Source organism: Carassius gibelio, chromosome A5 (assembly GCF_023724105.1).
Source record: "Carassius gibelio isolate Cgi1373 ecotype wild population from Czech Republic chromosome A5, carGib1.2-hapl.c, whole genome shotgun sequence".
NCBI classification, from domain to species: domain Eukaryota; kingdom Metazoa; phylum Chordata; class Actinopteri; order Cypriniformes; family Cyprinidae; genus Carassius; species Carassius gibelio.
In genome coordinates, this window is record NC_068375.1 from 30,333,583 (window position 1) to 30,352,688 (window position 19,106).

The window sequence follows — 19,106 nt, forward strand, 5'->3', positions numbered from 1 at the left end:
ACGCGCTAACTTAGATATTATTAATAAAAGTTATTTTAGCATTATGGCTATCTTTTTATTATTATTATTTTTGTAGTAATAAAGTAATTCACATAGTAATTTAAATATTTGTGTGTCGATTTACATGTAGGACAGTGTAGAAAAAGTGTAAGGAGCAAATACAAAATACAGTGAGGCTAACTGCGATGAAATGTGGTGATAAATTGAATTAGACATTTAGATGAAATATTTATTAAAACGAATAGTTCTTATATGTTTCGCTGTGGCATTTGGTGTCCAATGTGAATGATTGAAATGTAAAATTAATAATAATAATAAAAAGCAGGAATTCTATGTTTAGTTTCATTACTACAGAATGTGCATTTCTTACAATTAGTTTGGATGCATTAAGTTCATGTAGAAAGTGAAGACTATCCTGCTGGAAATCACTTGTAATCAAATTCAAATTCAAATTTCCTGTCTGAGCCATAATGGAGCCGCTTACAGTCGTACTCTTTTCAGTTTCACAAGAATGCACAAGAAAGGGTGACCCAGTTAACACAGAACGTTCCCCTAACGTTCCCGTTTGGTTATTTTTTGGGGGAACCAAATAAGAACGTTCTGGGAACGTTCTCTATTGGTTGTTTTTTAGTACCCTAAAGAGAACGTTCTGGGAACGTTCCCTTCAGGTTATTTATTGGCATTTTTTTATAACCTAAAGAGAACGTTCTGGGAACGTTCCCTCAAGGTTATTTATTGGCAATTTTTTATAACCTAAAGAGAACGTTCCCAGAACGTTCCCTGCAGGTTATTTATTGGCATTTTTTTATAACCTAAAGAGAACGTTCCCAGAACGTTCCCTGCAGGTTATTTATTGGCATTTTTTATAACCTAAAGAGAACGTTCTGGGAACGTTCCCTCAAGGTTATTTATTGGCAATTTTTTATAACCTAAAGAGAACGTTCCCAGAACGTTCCCTGCAGGTTATTTATTGGCATTTTTTTATAACCTAAAGAGAATGTTCCCAGAACGTTCCCTGCAGGTTATTTTTTTTTGGCTTTTTTTATAACCTAAAGAGAACGTTTCTAGAACGTTCCCTGCAGGTTATTTTTGGTTAACTGAGTTGCTGCAGAAATTCATAAGACATACAATGTAAGCGATTTGAAATTACAATAAACTGATAAAACACGCTAAAAATGTAACCTTTCATAGCAGCTGAAAACAAACCAAATTTGAAAGTGAAGTGACATTCAGCCAAGTATGGTGACCCATACTCAGAATTTGTGCTCTGCATTTAACCCATCCGAAATGCACACACACAGTGAACACACACACACACACTGTGAGCACACAGCGTGTTTTAATGAGCGCGCGCTGAACATTGGAGCGCGTTCATTCAGATTCAAACACTGGAGCGGAGGGAGTTGGCATGGAAACGGGCGGTCGACAACACTGGCAAGCTGCACGCTCCGTGTCTCGCTGCTGTTTTCACTGATTTCGGTAAGTTTAGTAAATTAAAATTGCACAAATATCATATGCCACTGTTCCTGACATCTCTTTTGCTTGTATTTGACCAGCATCTGTTGAATTTACTTCATAGAAATGGTTAAGTGTTTTCGAACAAGTCCGTGAGCATCTGAACCTTTATCAGAGGAGGTAATGTATGCTAACTCCATAGACTAAGCTTTTATGAAGAGTTTGGGATTTTAATAACACATGTATGTGTAGATGAGAGGCATTGACAGTTCTGTAAAATATTTTCTGGTCATTTTTCAATGGATGATTGAAAATAGGCTTTTTTATTTATTTAACCTAAATATACACTAACGTTACCGTTAATCAGTGACGTCATTACATCAGAGTCACAGTTCAAACGCATTTTGATCTAGTCTAATGATAAACAAATATTGATAAAAACTGTTCAGGATATTTATTAAATACATATTCTTTCTATTTTCTACATTTCTAGTTGCTTGGTTTATTTAGATAAACTGTCGTTGTATACTGAATATTGTTGTCTCTGTGACAGATTGCTTGTTATATTTCTATATTCTTCTAGTGCTTGATGATCTTCTGCATCCCATGATGAGCAAACCTCCTGTCCAACAACATCTCCAAGGCACACTGATCCATATGACTAGCAGGTTTACCCCAAACATACACTAATGCTATCCTTACCAATTTCTGAAATAATATTACAATTTAAAATAGCAGTTTTTGGTGAAATGTAACTTATTCCTGTGATGTGCAGCTGTATTTTCAGCATCATTCCTCCAGTCTTCAGTGTCACATGATCTTCAGAAATCATTTTAATATGATGATTTACTGCTCAAGAAACATTTCTGATTATTATCAGTGTTGAAAACAGTTGTGCTGCTCAATATATATATGAGAGAGAGAGAGAGAGAATTCTTTGCTAATAGAAAATTCTTCTTGACACTAACTTTTGATTAATTTAATGTGTCCTTGCTGAATAAAAATATGAATTTATTTTTAAAAATGTAGTCTACATTACCATTTAGAAGTCTGGGGTCTATATAACAATCAAGCTTTAAAATAAATAAATAAACTCTATGCTGTTATAAACGGTTTACACAAATATAAAACAGCGCTGTTTTTTTAACATTCATATATATCAGAAGTGTTTATTTGGCAAAGAGCAGCATATTATAATGATTTCTGGAGGATCATATGACACTTAAGACTGAAGTAATGATGCTGAAAAATCAGCTTTGATCATAGCAATCAACTGACCCTTCGCAAAACAAGCGTCCCTCCTTAAATACTGTAGCTATGTCTGACAAGCCATGCTGCTCTCACAGTACACACCTTGTTCTCACACAGCGAAATATACATTGTGGACCAAAGAGGAAACTGACAACACACAGACAGAAGAAGACAGAGAAGGTCACTTCTGGTATGAAACAAGTGTTCAGCTTTTAAATTTGGCCCCCCTTTTTTCTTTTTTTCTTTTTTAAGAAATTCAAACAATAAATAGTGTTTTGTGCTGATTTAATGTGTTACAGATCGCTGTAGTGCCTCAGTTCAAGCAGCACACATGAACCGATTGATTCATATTTAATTGAAGCGCAAAATAAAAGATGTCACACGTCATTTTTCAAATTTTAAGTCCACCGAAGTTAATCTACTCTCCTGTCTACCGTATTTTCTGCACCATAAATTGCACTGGATTATAAGGCACAGTCTCAAAACAGTGAGTTTAGTTGAACTTTATTCTACTATTTAACAATACACTCACATTATTTTTTAATCAATCTTCTCCCACAGATCCATCAAAGTCCTCATCTTCTGTGTCTGAGTTGAACAGCTGGGCAACAGCTTTTGAACAGCTTTCTTCATCAAACATGCCGGGTTCCCTCTCATCATGGTTGATCGCTGCCAGCGTACGTAGTGTACGTATTATGTCCCTGTGTCAGCGGGAAATGGTCCGACAGTCAGGTAAACGACCTTGTTGCAAAAACCCTTTTAGCGTAAATAATCAATTGCTATTTGCAGTTAATGTAGCCTACTTTGTGTAAATGGCATCTATCGCTAATTTTTATCTCGCTGCTCGCTGACATCTATATTTTACAACAAACGCCCCTTTGAATACCCTCTTCAACAGTGACATCTAGCGGTAAACTGTTATTACGTTATAATTGAGGTACTAGGCAATGGCAATGACTGAATGAAACAAGAATATCACTTTTATTTGTTATAATATTACTATTCTTTGTTATATTTACAGATGACTGTTGTGAAGATGGAAGAGTGCAGGATCTACAATTACACTAATAATAAAATTTTTGAAGTAGTTTGATTTTGTTTCGCTTTCTGCCATGTTTTGAATGTGATGCTCAGCCTACAACCCAATGATTGTGTTTGTATTATTATTTTTTTAATCAACAATTAAAAAATGACAAAACAATGGACTGTAAGCTGATTATTTCTATACAGTCGTATGTTATTAAAGTAAATTAAATTGTTAGTTGAATGCTAGAAATAACGTTCTGGGATTAATAAAACTCCTGGCAAACCAAAAACAAACCATAAAAAATAACGTTCTGGGAACCAAAAACTAACGTTCTGAGAACGTTAAGAAAACTTTCCTGGCAAACTAAAAACAAACCATAAAAACTAACGTTCTGGGAACCAAACACTAACATTCAGAAAACTTTCTGGGAACCAAAAACTAACGTTCTGAGAACGTTCTGGGAACCAAACACTAACGTTCTGAGAACATTCTGGGAACCAAAAACTAACGTTCTGAGAACGTTAAGAAAACTTTCCTGGCAAACTAAAAACAAACCATAAAAACTAACGTTCTGGGAACGTTCTGGGAACCAAACACTAACATTCAGAAAACTTTCTGGGAACCAAAAACTAACGTTCTGGGAACCAAAAACTAACGTTCTGAGAACGTTCTGGGAACCAAAAACTAACGTTCTGAGAACGTTAAGAAAACTTTCCTGGCTAACCAAAAACAAACCATAAAAAATAACGTTCTGGGAACCTAAAACTAACGTTCTGAGAACGTTCTGGGAACCAAAAACTAACGTTCTGGGAACCAAAAATTGTTAGCTGGGGAGATCTTTACATCACAAACACGTCACAAAAAAACAACGCGTAGTTTTTTAGGAGAGGCGGGACGAGCTCTTTGATTGGTCCAGATTTTTCAAACCCATTGTCCCCGCCCTTCGGCGCTGGCACCTGATTGGCTCTTGAGTCTTTCCTTTGTAATCACAGGTCGCATCCGGTTCGTGCGTCGACCGAGATACAAAAAGGAGAAAGCAAAAATTATCACCAGGAGCCGAAAACCGTAGAAATGAAATCGTTTTTTAATTATTATTTTTACGTATTAGATTATATGTTGTTCAAATCATGGGTTTAAGTCACTGATGTTTTTATAATATTATTCGCAGATAAATTTTAGATGGTTGGATCCTTTTAATTGATCGGGATTAAGTGCGGTTTTAATTGGGATTGAATCTGCTCAGGTCTCACTTCATCGCATGTGTTAAAGGTCGTCTGCGCGCAAGTGTGTTTATATTTGATCAGTAGCGGTGACTGTGTGTTTGTGGAGTTGATGATGGCCACATCGGCCCTGTACGCCTGTACCAAGTGTAACCAGCGGTTCCCGTTTGAGGAGTTGTCGCAGGGCCAGCAGCTCTGCAAGGTAAGAGCACACTGTTTACATGGGCTTGAAGAGTCTGGGGTAAATCAATGTGTTCTTTTTAAGTTTAGCGAGTTGTGGACGCGTTAATTGTGAACAACAGAAGCATTCAGAAATTATGTTTAAGCTGCACTGCCCTTTTTAGATTCTGTGTGGCCTGTATGTATACGCCTACATACACAGAACATTCATTTAAACACCATGTTTGAGAAATCTTAAAGCACGTTTGAAGTTAATACAGTGTCATTGGTATTTTCTTCCTTGCAGGAGTGTCGGATCGCACACCCTATAGTGAAATGCACCTACTGCAGGTCAGAGTTTCAGCAGGAAAGGTACGACGGATACACAACCAGGGATTGCAAAATAATTCTTCGCCCACCAGCCACAGTGGCTCGTGAAACATATCTGTGCTAATGGAAATCATTTCTTTTTCTCAGCAAAACCAACACTATCTGTAAGAAATGTGCACAGAATGTCAAACATTTTGGGACGGTAAGTTCACGTTACAGTATGTACCTTCATATACCTGGAAATCCTATGGATGTGTGTGCAAACGTGTATCTTGTTGTTGTTGTTTTTTTTAGCCAAAGCCATGTCAGTACTGTAACATTATTGCTGCATTCATTGGGACCAAATGTCAGCGTTGCACCAACTCTGAGAAGAAGTACGGCCCTCCACAAACCTGCGAACAGTGCAAGCAGCAGTGTGCCTTCGACAGGAAGGACGAGGGAAGGAGAAAGGTGACCAATCACTCATGTACATTCTTATTCAGTCGTATTACTCATCCACACGCTCTGGCTGTGTTCTCTCACACTGTATGTGTGGGATGATTCACTCCGCACTGACAGATTGGAGAGTCACTGATTCCAGATTCTAACACATTGAAAGCAAGAGCTTGTAGAGTTCTGTTCAACAATCAAACGCTCAATCATGTCTGTCTTTAATTACTGGACAAGTTGTATACATCTGCTGTTGGTTTAGGAACAACACAGAGCTGAATCATTAAAGCCCACTCCTCCCACCAATAACCGATCAGACAGCTTTACTGAATAATTATCCGCAAGGTATTGCATTGTTTGTGATGCATACTGGAAACGCTTGCCATTATGTCTGTATGGCAGTAAAAAAAGGGAGATTATTATTATTTGTATTTGTTTTGTAGGACAACCTGTTTGAAAACATAATTAAAATGCATTTGGCGATGCTAGTGGTGAAGAAATTCTCTTCACCTTTAAAAGATTCACACCATGTAGAAGTTATGCTCACATCCTGAATTTGATTAGGCTGCACGCGGACACTTCTTATGATGAAAATTGCATCACGCGGACAATGCATAGACCGTTGCATACTTTGAGCTTTAGCTGAACTTTTGCAGCACCTGTTTGCTCACCCAAAAATTAAAATTCTGTCACACCCTACACATCCTCAAGTTGTTCCAAACCAAAGAAGATATTTTGAAAAATGTTGGCAACCAAACAGTGCTGGTAGTCATTGATTTCCGTATAATTTTTTTCCACACTATGGAAGTCAATGGCTGCCGGCAACTGATTGGTTACCAACTTTCTTAAAAATATATTCTTTTGTTTTCAACAGAAGAAAGAAACTCCTACAGTTTTGGAACAACTTGAGGGTGAGTAAATACCGATAGAAAATAAATAAGAATTCAAAACATTAAAAACTGTAATATTATATAAATAATACTAAAATAAGACTGAGCACTTAATGCAGATGTCATTTCTATATTTCTGCAGGTGGATGGGAAGCTCTTGTGTTGGCTCTGCACACTCTCATATCGCCGTGTTCTACAAAAAACGAAAGAGCAGCGCAAAGGCCTTGGCTCTTCCCACTCTAACTCTTCCCTCAGTGAGAAAGAACATCAGAGACACCACCACCATCATCATCATCATCAGCACCACCACAGACATGGAAGTTCACATCACAAGTAAGTATGAATGCTGTAAGACCGATACAATCAACCAAAGTGCATCAGCATCCAGTCACAAGAATACAGACTTGTTTCATTAAAATCCTTACAAAAATGCTGTCCCGTGGATGTGTGTTACAGAATAAGTGGTACTTTAAGTCCAGAGCAGGATCAGGGACTGTGGAAGCAGAGGTAAGATGCATTCATGCATCACTTTTTTACATACACTAGGTGGCATGCCATTTGTATTTGACTGTAGTTTAATATTTAGGATGACCAGTGTGTTTTGTCTTTGCTGTGAGATCAAGGTGTATTGACTCTAATTCACTTCTCTTGTGTAGCATTCAGAAGGAAACGCCAAAGAAAAAACCCAAACTAGAGACAAAGCCATCCAATGGAGACAGGTATTTACTTCTCTGTAATCTCTCTCTTTCTGTCTGTCTCTGTCCATCCAGACTGGCTGACACCATTCTCTCCTTAAATATTAAACTCATTTCTTTTTCTTTCCCTCCAGTAGTTCAATCACACAGTCGATGGATACTGGAGGCACGGATAACTTCATCTTGATCAGTCAACTGAAAGAGGAAGTGATGTCATTGAAGCGCATGCTCCAGCAGAGAGACCAGACCATCCTTGAGAAAGACAGGAAGGTAACTTGTGATGTTACTTCCTGGATTTGGTGCAACATGCACATGGATTGTTGTAGGGCTGCTCTGATCACGATCGGCCAATCGTTATATGCGCATCTTGTCAGTAAAGCCGGTTCTCTAATCAGCGGTAAATTCCCTCAGGTTCGTGATTTCACATAGAGCAGGGGCATGTTCAAGTTCAAAACGGTGCGCAACGGTTTGCTACGGTTTCCGGGTTGAACGTCATGTTTCCTGGAAACTGCGTGCACCGGTGTACAACGGGGTTTGAGATGCGTTTTGTCTTGTTTGGTGGGTGTGTCAGAACTGCAGTCCAATCAGCAGCAACATGTATATAAAGCATGCGGTATTAAAGTGAACTAGCACAATGCCTTCAAGGAAAATAATGTACAAATGTGTTTGTTGCAGCTCGGTATACGCAACAACTGAGGATATTAGAAGACATGTTTGTCGTAAGTTTTATTGTGAAAATATAGGATATCAACATAATGATGTGATAGTTTATATTTTTAGCTTCATTGCAAGTGTATGACATTTGGTATAGAAATAAACAATGGTAATTAAGTGCTTTTCCTAAAAATGAGAAAGAAAGTACAGGGTATTAAAACTGTATGAACTACAAATAAATTCAGTATGTGAGGCTAAATAGATGTGTTTTAGTCTGAATTATGTAAATTGTGTGCTTCCATTTCAGCTTCAGCAATCCCTTTGGGACAGGCTAGTGCAGTAACTGTAACATCGGGCATATTTTGTAGCATTAAACACATATTTATACCGACTTCATCAGGCTCCGAAAATTCTTCTCAAAGAACACAAAGAATGGCCTTCTCAGCTGCCATAGTTGCAACTCTTGCGTCATCAGAACAGTGTGTTCAACGCATCACCGTTTCTGTTTAAAAAAACGTTGTGCAACGTTTTGTCGGGGCTGAACGCGCAGCCTAGCTGTTACTTCACAGAGCCGTTGTTAACTGAGAAGTTAACATTTTCAGCGTTTATTGGCGCATCTTCTCAGTTAACAACGGCTCTGTGTGAAATCACGCACCTGAGGGAATTTACCGCTGATTAGAGAACCGGATGAAATCAGATGCTGAATGCAGTACATAGATATTGAAGGATGTATAAATGTGTTCATTAACACATCGATAGACTTTTCTCTCTGAACTCCATTTCGTTGTCTGATCAGCCGCTCACTTCACAGTCCATTTCTTGCCAGATGTGATAATTCTTCTCAAATGCTTGAAGTCCATAAGAAAAGATTTGATTTTGCTCTGCATTTGTGTGACAATTGTCATTTGACATCTTTGGAAAAATGACTTCTAATCTTGAATAATCTTGAAAAGAACATTTTCATAATTTTGTTCATTGTTCAGCTGACAGAGCTGAAGGCAGACTTTCAGTATCAGGAGTCAAATATGCGGGTGAAGATGAACAACATGGAGAAAGCACACAAAGAGGCCATGGAACAACAACAGGTCACTTACACAATACATTCTTCATCACACAACATTCATCATGATTTAAGTGGTAATAAGAACAATCAACAATAAGTCAACAATATTTTTTATTATTTGAATACTGTGGGAAATGTCTGTTAGTGTTTTGATGAGCACTTTGAGAAATTACCGTTCTTAAGTTTGGGGTTGCTTTGATTTGTTTTTTTTGTGAGTTTTTGAAAGAAGTCTCTTATGCTCACCAAGACTACATTGTTTAAAATACAGTTGAATCTCTGTACAGAATCTCAATTTCATGCAATCTTGCAGTAGTTAGTATATATTTCTTTAAAAAAAAACCTTACTAAGTGCAAACTTTTGAACTATAGACCCTTTTTGTGCTGACGTCACAATTACATCATTGCATTAGCTGGAGGCAAAACTACAGAATAAATGGAGGTGGCCCATACAAGACAGCATAGTGTCCGCTACATTAGGAGCTTAAAATGTCATCTTAAGAGTGTCAGAATCGATGGATTACAGGCTTTTATTACATACCTGCTGCCATTGCCTGGCTGAAAACTGATGACAGCTGTAATAAAAGGAGCAGACTGGAAAGAAACAACCATCAAAAATGCTTACATTGGCAGCGCACGCTTCATATCAGTTAAGGTTAAATTAACTCTTGCCTTTTATGGATTATGGTTTGGATACGAGTCTTAAAGGTCCTATGACATGAAAATTTCACTTTCTGAGGTTTTTTTAAGATTAATATGAGTTCCCCTAGCTTGTATATGGTCCCCAAGTTTCTAGAAATTTGAATCGGTGTAAATTGAGATTTTTCTATCTTTCTCTGCCTTTAAGAAAATGGAAGCTCAAACGTGCTGATCTTGAATCGCCTCGTTGTGACGTTGCAACGAGAATTGTTACCTCCCCTTTCTCTGCTTTGCCCGCCCAAATATTTACATATAATTCAGCACAGCCCTTACAAACAGACTTTTATGATATGGATTCGACAGCACCGGCACTAACAGTGAGTAACAGTGTTCATTAATGCCTGATCTGTGATCAGTGATTTCTGATGTGTAGCTAATCATTCAAGTTTACACAGATTTTCTAAATCATTTACTACTGATGCATCAGTGAATCAAGCCAGTGACTAAACGATCAACTTCGCGTTGTTTCTCCGAGTAGCATGAAACAAATCTGTTATTTAAATTGTGATTTAACTAAAGAGAGCGATCAAAGAAAGCTCACTTTTTTTCCGGAGCTGTTACACATCGCGAGTATATCTGCACACTTGCCCAAACTGCCGATACAATGAATGACGCTGTTATGCTGCACAACAAAGCTCTTACTGTATTCATGTGTTTGCTGTTAGTTGTGGTGAAAGCATTTTGTGAGAGAAAACGTGTTGCAATAATGACGAGATCACTGCATCCACGCGATAAACAGACTCCGTCTACTCAATGATGGGAAAAGATCGAACATTTTTTTATATAATCCACACTTCCACGATTCGTTAATCTCGACAGCTGTAATAGTAAAAAATATATATATATATATATATATATATATAATATATATATATATATATATATATATATATATATATATATATATATATATATATATATATATGCGAATGCAAAGATGTCAGCCAATCACAACAGTTGTGGTTTACTGGAGTCTCGCAGCAGACACGCCCCTTCAAACAGAGCATTCAAGCCAGAGGGCTAATATTAGGATCTAAAAATGCTTTTTATTTCTAAATTTTAAATGTAAAAATCATACTAACAATATAAGTACACCTAAGAGAACATTAAAAAGCATTTAAAGAAAAGGAAATGATCCATGTCATGGGACCTTTAAGATTTCTCATGCATTTCCACCTAATCAGAATTTGGGTAACAAGTTAACTAACGACCAGCTGCTAAACATTAAGGGAACCATGTGTCATCTCGCTTTCTACAGTTGCCATAAGTGCAATTGTAGAGAGAGGGAGCAGTGAAGACCCATGTTATGTGTTACAATTACAATTGACACTGTTAGTACATAGATTTATACGCCCCCAGTTTCTATTTACTATACATGTGTCAGATCGTCCATCCATTGAGCAAGTGTGAACGAGTCGGCCAATCTGGTTCCTTCAATTAAAGTTGACATTTTCAAATAACAATTGCAGTCCCGGACAGTGAGTGACATAACATTTTCAGATAAAATCACATTTTCTCCAGACATTGTTAACAATAACAAGCAAAAAAAACTTGCTAGCTAGTGTTTGTGAAGCGGTCAGGGGAATCTTTCTGCCTTCACCTATGCTCTGCCCATGGAAAAAAACATCACAATGTTTATGAACTGAAAAAAAGGTCTATACTCTTATTTTTCACCAACTGGTTTGTTTGTGTTTGTCTTTCAGGCGAAGAACAGGGAATTGATGAAACAAGTTGCTGCACTCTCAAAAGGCAAGAAGTTTGACCGCAGCAGCAGCTCACTGCTGTTACCATAGCAATGACCTCATGCCATAACAATGACCCCTTGCCCCAATGTGTCATTACTGTGAGGAAGCTTCACACTATATTGCTCACAGATTCTCTGTGTTGTGTTTTATTATTCTGATGATGTCACATATGCAAAAATTTCTAATTATTATTATAATTGTTTTATTTTCTTTGGCTATTCTCAGCGGTTTTCGTAATCACGTGTATTTACAAAACAGGAATAACTGTATAGAGCCATTACAGGAGCCCTGGCTGAACACAGCCTCAGATCTCATATGCAAAACACTTCAGATCTTCTGAAAACTGACTGAAAGGAAGCTCAAGAGCTGTCAACAAATTTATGGAAATGTTATGAATTGAACGTGTCAGATATGCTGAACAGTTTTTATAGATGCTAAATTCATCTTTCTTTCTCTCTCTCATGCTCGTTTCAATTTTGCTCTCACACTCATGGAAAGACTGTATTACTGCATGTCTTACTGCCTAGTCAAACTGTGTGGTTTTGTATATTAACGGATTTCTCTGTTTTGTTTGGCTTCGTATTAGTGATATTTCAGAGACTAATTTCGCAGGCCTGTATGAGACACTGCTGTTTTAGTGAGTGAGGGCTCTCTGATATCTCCCCACCCCACCAGGCATTCTCATATTTTTACTGTCAGACACTTTTGTACTTTTTGGTCTCTTCAACACGGACGTTTCAGGAATATTAAAGCTAGTAAAAACCTCATTTTCTGTGTCTGTCCTCCTTATTGATGTATTACATGTGGTGGGAAGTCAGTAAGGTTATTATAGGTTTGTTTTTCCAAAAAAAAAATTATTTTATGCCATTTCAGATGTACTTTCTCTTTTAGCTTTTATTTGCAGACACATTTATTCTGTTTTTTGTTTTTGTTTTTTTAGACCGTAAAAGAAGGGTGTAGCCAAGTTCGGTCCTAGAGCCACTGTCCTGCAGAGTTTAGCGTCAACCACTGGAAAAAAAAAAAAAAAAAAAAAAAACAGTTTACAGTTGGGTCTAAACTAGACAGCGGCTCTTCAGGACCTAACTCGGCTCACTCCTGGCCAAGAAGGGAAAACGACCACATTTTTTTTTCTTACGATTTTGGCAAACCCGATATCATTCAGTTCAGTGAAGTAAGACAAAATAAAATTATGAAGCCTGGGAAAAAATATGCTAATAAAATCAATGCTGACCATATGTGGTTTCTCTTTTTAATGTAAACACTGCGGATCGCCTCATGGGGGACGACATCATGCACGAGTAAGGTAAGATTCCTGTTATTTACCTGTGGAATAAATTAATAATGTCCGATAGTGTAGACAGCATCTATAACGGAACTTTTGCATCCAGTCTGCTAGGTGTCAGTGTGGCTCCAAGACTTGCAATGATCTGCGAAACAGGAATATACAAATTGTTGGTCTTCGATTTATTTAGATAATATTACTGAAACTGTATACCATTGTCATGTCAGAGGTCTCTGGAATGGAGATCGCGGCGTATTTGACTCTCGCTTCTTCCCTGCAATGATTGTCCCGCAGCCGCCACCGTAACTCCCACAATCACGTGACTCTAGGCGAGTCGCGGTGGTTGATGGGATACCAGTGAGGAGCAAAGAGAGCTGGTGTAATGGAAAAGAAAATATAAAACTCTCCTTATTTATTTAGTACTTCGGTGTTAGTACTTTGCATTTGTTTGGCCTCGTTGATACATTTGGAAGTATACGGTTGGATTTGTATCGTCCTGCTGCAGGTGAGTGTAAAATAATGTAACACAGTTAACGGAAAGCAAGCGTGTTTTCGTCGAAATCATAATACAAACAAACAAACAGTCAAAATTATAGAAATTAAAAATACATTACACTTAACACGTGCCCTGTCACATGCTTTACACACAGACGATATTCCAATCTTTCTGACCGAATAATTAAAATGTTTGGAAATGTAAGAAATTGGCTTTTAAATCACTCGGAAGAATGACTTCTGGAGAATTAACTTTATGTCCAAATGTAACGTAATTGTGGAGCATTGGAGCTGTTACCGAAAACATATGTATTTATCTATAACAGGTAAAAAACCCTTAAACCTTTGCTATATAGGACAAGAGGCATTTGTGTCATATCATTTTAAGTTAACTTATAATGCTCTTGTCTCAGGTAACCGAAGATGACCACAGCAGCAAGGCCAACATTTGAGCCTGCAAGAGGAGGACGGGGCAAAGGAGAGGGGGATCTGAGTGCTTTGTCTAAACAGTACTCCAGCAGAGACCTGCCAGGACACACCAAGATCAAATACAGGTGAAGTTGTTGTTTCTTTACAAAAACTCTTTGGCAAAATAATTAATTATTAGGACATAATTTGTATAATACCTGTAGACTCAAAGGAATAGTTCATCCAAAATTGAACATTTGCTGACAAGTTCCTTCCCTCAGGCCATCCAAGATTTGAAAGATATTAAAACACATTTGGAGAAATTTAACATAAAATCACTTGTTCTTCAATTGATCCTCTGCAGTGAGTGAGAGTCCAAAATAGCGCATTCATTGAACTCTCATTCTGACGGCATTGGTGAGCAAGTGACGTAATTTCTTCAAATCTGTTCCGACGATGAAACTAAGCCATCTACATTTTGGATAGCCTGAGGGCAATTTAATTTTCAGCTTCTTTCCATTTTTGGATGAAACATTCCTTAAAAATGTAAAGGTCTGATTGCGCGACAGAGAAGGTGTTCAACTCATCTTGATCTTTGGGTGTGTGTCTGCAGACAGCCCACTCAGGATGCTCCAGAAGAGGTGAGAGCTCGTGATTTCAGACGCGAGCTGGAGGAGAGAGAGAGGGTTGCTGTTAAGAGCAGAGACAGAGGAGCACGAGGTGAGGAAGCATGTTTCATGTAAATATTTTTTGGCTTTGTCTAAATGTGTTCGTTGACCGTGCTCTTGTTTCTTTTAGAGCACACCACTTCCTCTTCATCTTCATCCTCCTCCAAACGGCCACGTTTGGATCAGATTCCTGCTGCCAACCTGGATGCTGATGATCCTCTCACTGATGTACATACACGTTCTGATAGATACTTGCAGGTTGATTTTGACACCGGTTTGAAGAATGTGTCTGTGTGTGTTTTAGGATGAAGATGACTCTGACTCCGGCTCTGACAGTGATGATGACACTGCCGCCCTGCTGGCTGAACTGGAGAAGATCAAAAAGGAGCGAGCTGAGGAGCTGGAGAAAAAGGTGAACTTTACTGACCATTACCACCGATCTTAGTCACTATCCAAAATAAAGCCCTTCAGGATGATCCTGGTCAAACTTTCAGGGTTTATTTTATGATTATGACCAGACTGATTGCATTTATCCCTTACTTAGGCTTGATATCTTACTGACGTAACGCATTACTGTTTACTGTTTTTAATTTTTTGGATCTGTGTGTAATTAAGGAAAGGGAACAGAAAGCAGAGGAGGAGAGGATACGTATGGAGAACATTCTGAGTGGAAATCCATTGCTCAATCTGGCAGGCCAGCAGCAGCAGCAGCAACAACAACAGCTAAAAACACAGAGCCAGAACGCATTCAGTGTGAAGAGAAGGTAATTCTATGGTGGTAAAACAAGAGTATTTGGTTTTCTGTCTTCTCTAATAAGTTACCTTCAGTTACAGTAGTTAAAGAATTTAACCAAAAGCAATGCAAAAACAAATCTCTGGCGATTAATGTGCTTTAATTCAAGATGATGGAAACACTGTTTAAATTTAATGTCACATAATGTGATCTTTATCATAATATAGTGACAATAATAAAAAAATGTGTACTGTTAGAAATAATAGTACATTATTGTTCTAGGTATCGTTTGAATATATACTAATTTTTTTTAAACATCTTTTTGCTTTGTTTTCTATTTCTATAGTGCTTATGTATTCTGTACTCTGAGACCAACAATATAAACATCTCCAAATTTCATTTTGGTCCAAAAGATTCTTATAATTCAATAGTAGCAGTAATATGAACAATATTGGGTGGTTTTTCTCTCTGAATGGAATTGAAAAAATGGGTTTGTCTTTGAATTACAAATTCTTTAAAGCACAGAGAGCTGAATAATATAGCATTGACAGCACTTAAACACTTTCAAATTTTGTTTTTGGCAGGTGGGATGATGATGTCGTGTTTAAAAACTGCGCTAAAGGAGTGGATGAAGCTCGTAAAGAGAAACGCTTCATTAATGACACCCTGCGCTCTGAATTCCACAAGAAATTCATGGAGAAATATGTTAAATAATTGTCGGTATAGAACTGTATTTCAGCAGTTTGTTTTAAACATACATGCTTATTTTTTCTTTTTAATCTTTATGTGCTATCTTTCAGTAGTTTGTGAAATAAGTGTACCAATAAAAAGAATGAAAAAATAGAATGCTTACTTTTTGAATCTTTCTACCACACGTGAACTTTTTTTTAAGTTACTGAAGCAGATCCCCTCTGAATCAGTGGAGCAGATCTGACTTGACAAAAACCATGTCCACGGAGTCCAACCTGACCTGCATTTTTTCACAAGGGCTTTCTATTCTGCTCCCATCTGTAATTTGATCTTTTATTCTCAACATGCGTTATTCTCACTATTCAATTCAGTTTTATTTATTTAGGATTCTTAACAATAGTGATTGTCTCAAAGTAATATGCCTAAACCCCCCAGCGAGCAAGAAAAAGGCAACAGTTTCATCAAAAACTCCCTTAATATAAACACAGTGCCACTTGAATGTTTGTGAACCCCTTGTAGAATCTGTGAAAATTAATAATTTTAACAAAATAAGGGAGCTCATACAGAATGCATGTCATTTATTTAGTACTGTCCTGAATAAGATATTTTACATGAAAAAAAAAAAAAAAATAGCTGAAATTAGTAATTTAACCCCATTCAAAAGTTTAATACTGTGTCTGGTTACCTGGATTATCCATGACTGTTTTTAGTTTTGTGATGGTTGTTCATGGTTCCTTGTTTGTTCTGAACAGTTAAACTGCACTGTTCTTCAGAAAATCCATGTCCTGCAGATTCCTCAGTTTTCCACAGCAGTGGGAGCATGATTTTAAGGTTCCATCTTTTCACACTGATGACAATGGAGGGACTTAAACACTATTTAAAAAAAACTATTTAAAAAGTTTAAATCTTTTGAATAGGATGAATTTTTCTTATTTTGCATAAATGTCATTTTTTTCCCTTCAATTTAGTACTGTTCTTCAGGAACAACAGAAGACACTTGCATGTTTCTTGGAAAACAAAATGATCTTCAAATTCAAAGTTTTCATCCTCTGGCTCGTATTTCCATCAGGAGCATCAGTGAATGTTTGAACCTTTTTCAATAGTTGTGTTTGAGTTCCTCAGTTGTCCTCAGTGTGAAAAGATGGATCTCAAATCATATGGTCAATGCTTGAAAGGGTTCAAATATGCAAATGATGCTAGACAACGGAAGAATCTGCAGGACGTGGAGGATTTTTATGTAGAACAGTGCTAAGTTTAACTTTTTAGAACAAAGAAAGGACTCATGAACAACCATCAAAAAACAGTCATGTATCATCCAGGTAACCAAAAAAATTGGGTTATTTTAATAATTTCAGCAATTTCTTATTTTTTTACAGATGTTTGTCACAAACTTTAAAGTGGCACTGTATATACCTAGTGAGAAACCAAAGCTGAAAGAGGAAACCCATCTTCTGTTTGGCCTGAATCTCTTTGAAAGATTGTATACAGAATCAGTACTGTGGGCCTGCATGGACAGTTTGTCTAAAATTAAAAAACCCAACTGTTGTCTTGGAAAGAAAACCTGTGAGGATGCGTTTAGATGTCCTGATAGCAGACAAACGTTTTTTTTTTTTTACTGAGCTAAGTAAGGATGGCTTGTGTTAGCAGACCACATGCAGCTATATCAGCCAGTGATGTATTTGTATGGTCAAAGTGAATGAACTGCAACCCCTAAGGCACATTTCCAGGTCAGACCTGTTCTGAGTTAGCAACTGTGTGATCCACCATGACCAATAATGATCCATGTATCTTTTGGTCATTTAATTTTTTACTTAAAAATAAATAAATAGAAATGAGAAATGGTTTGATTTTCGTATTAAGAAACGGAAAACGAAAATGTAGCTGGATTTTTAGTATTTTTGTTCATGGGTAAAAAATGAGAATATGCTTTGATATTGCCCTTCTGTGCTACACCAATACGTGGCAACCGTGAGCTCAGTTAGTTTTCAACAGGAGTAAATAAGCAGCAATAAAACGGCATTAAATTTTTTACTTAATTCTATGTGATCTACAACTACATGGAATAAAATACTCCTAGCCAACTCATTTTATTCTAGGCCTATTAGAACAACAGGTAGCGTTTTCATTACAAACAATTAAGAATTGACTGATTGTTTATTTTTATATATTTTATTTTACATATTTTCATGGGAAAAACTCAACCCCACATGAATAAATTAAAATAGTATAATAATTATTTATAATAAATCTTTACTTAAGTTTTCACCATAATTAGTCTTCTGTAATTAAATCCAGTTCATAGGCTGTACTGAAAAATGATGAGCTGAATTAAGTATTCCATAGATGATGCCCGTATGAATAGAGTTAGGTCGTGACCAGAACATATTACAGATAATGAGTTAAGATTGGAAACACTGCACCTCTCCTTGGTTTCATATGAATAACATAAACACCATTTTTTTTTTTTCGATTTAAAAAGTTTATTTTAAAAGTAGACATGTCAACCTTTCTATGGATCTGTGATGGTTCTAAATGTTCACTTTCCGTTTCTTAAACAAAACTAAAAAATGTAAATCAAACCGTTTCTGCTGGATGTATATGGTCATTACTTAATCTGTGAGTAAATACTGTGAGTAGTTTTAGCCTATTTAATGGCAGTAAAAGATGTATGCATTATATCATCTGTTATATTATTTAGTATTTTTATTTTTTTACTTATGAAAATTCTTTTCCTAAATTTTTTGCTTAATTGTTTGTTTAGAATCCATTAAACAAAATCTGATGTAGAGTTGTTTAGCGTGAGTCACTCATCTTATTTCTTCTGGTAAGAGTGGTAACAGACACTTAAGACCTGAGAAATAAAACAGGGGGCTCTGTAAACTTCATAATATAATGTGGGATGAGGTTATGTTTACACATGTATGGGAAAAATGCATTTGTTTGTATACCATTGTCAGGAAAGGGATCATTTAAAAAAAAAAAAAATGTTTTTTTTACATTTTATCTCTGGTTATTCAGTTGCACATGCACAGGTGAGTTAGTTCAAGGCAACACTTAATTTGCACTGTGTGTGTTATAGAACTAGGAAGTCATATTTTCCTCTTATGGTAGTGTAATTTTTAAAAACAACGTCACCATTTCTATGTGTAAAAAAATTCTATGTTTTCTCAACATGAATCATTATTTGCCTAAACAAACCAAACATCTAGTTATATA

The 19,106-nt window shown here is 36.8% G+C and overlaps 2 protein-coding genes across 4 annotated transcripts; both read left to right on the top strand.

The window, feature by feature from the left end:
• Positions 1-4,708: 4,708 nt before the first annotated feature.
• Positions 4,709-12,381, top strand: LOC128011705 (protein FAM76B). Of its 3 annotated transcripts, XM_052594408.1 has the most exons (11): positions 5,071-5,155; positions 5,420-5,484; positions 5,590-5,644; positions 5,737-5,892; positions 6,746-6,782; positions 6,904-7,094; positions 7,218-7,268; positions 7,418-7,480; positions 7,591-7,726; positions 9,094-9,195; positions 11,573-12,381. In XM_052594408.1, the coding sequence occupies exons 3-11, from the start codon at positions 5,625-5,627 to the stop codon at positions 11,660-11,662; spliced, it is 846 nt and encodes a 281-aa protein (XP_052450368.1). In that variant the 5' UTR covers positions 5,071-5,155; positions 5,420-5,484; positions 5,590-5,624; the 3' UTR covers positions 11,663-12,381. The 3 variants fall into 3 exon arrangements, with proteins under 3 accessions (XP_052450360.1, XP_052450352.1, XP_052450368.1); XM_052594400.1 differs by lacking the exon at positions 6,746-6,782 and having other exon boundaries at positions 4,709-5,155; positions 7,594-7,726; XM_052594392.1 differs by lacking the exon at positions 6,746-6,782 and having other exon boundaries at positions 4,712-5,155.
• An 802-nt stretch (positions 12,382-13,183) lies between these two features.
• LOC128011795 (protein CWC15 homolog) lies at positions 13,184-16,046 on the top strand. Its single transcript, XM_052594521.1, has 7 exons — positions 13,184-13,401; positions 13,805-13,945; positions 14,413-14,519; positions 14,598-14,695; positions 14,772-14,879; positions 15,083-15,231; positions 15,785-16,046. Exons 2-7 carry the CDS (start codon positions 13,815-13,817, stop codon positions 15,912-15,914), a joined length of 723 nt encoding a protein of 240 aa, XP_052450481.1. The 5' UTR covers positions 13,184-13,401; positions 13,805-13,814; the 3' UTR covers positions 15,915-16,046.
• The last annotated feature ends 3,060 nt before the right edge of the window (positions 16,047-19,106 follow it).

Coding starts and splice junctions, on each gene's coding strand:
- LOC128011705 (XM_052594392.1), top strand. CDS start 5,066: ATGATGGCCACATCGGCCCTGTACGCCTGTACCAAGTGTAACCAGCGG. Junction 7,481..7,590: donor AAGCCATCCAATGGAGACAG/GTATTTACTTCT, acceptor CTTTCCCTCCAG/TAGTTCAATCACACAGTCGA. Junction 7,727..9,093: donor TCCTTGAGAAAGACAGGAAG/GTAACTTGTGAT, acceptor TTCATTGTTCAG/CTGACAGAGCTGAAGGCAGA.
- LOC128011795 (XM_052594521.1), top strand. CDS start 13,815: ATGACCACAGCAGCAAGGCCAACATTTGAGCCTGCAAGAGGAGGACGG. Junction 13,946..14,412: donor CACACCAAGATCAAATACAG/GTGAAGTTGTTG, acceptor GTGTGTCTGCAG/ACAGCCCACTCAGGATGCTC. Junction 15,232..15,784: donor GCATTCAGTGTGAAGAGAAG/GTAATTCTATGG, acceptor TGTTTTTGGCAG/GTGGGATGATGATGTCGTGT.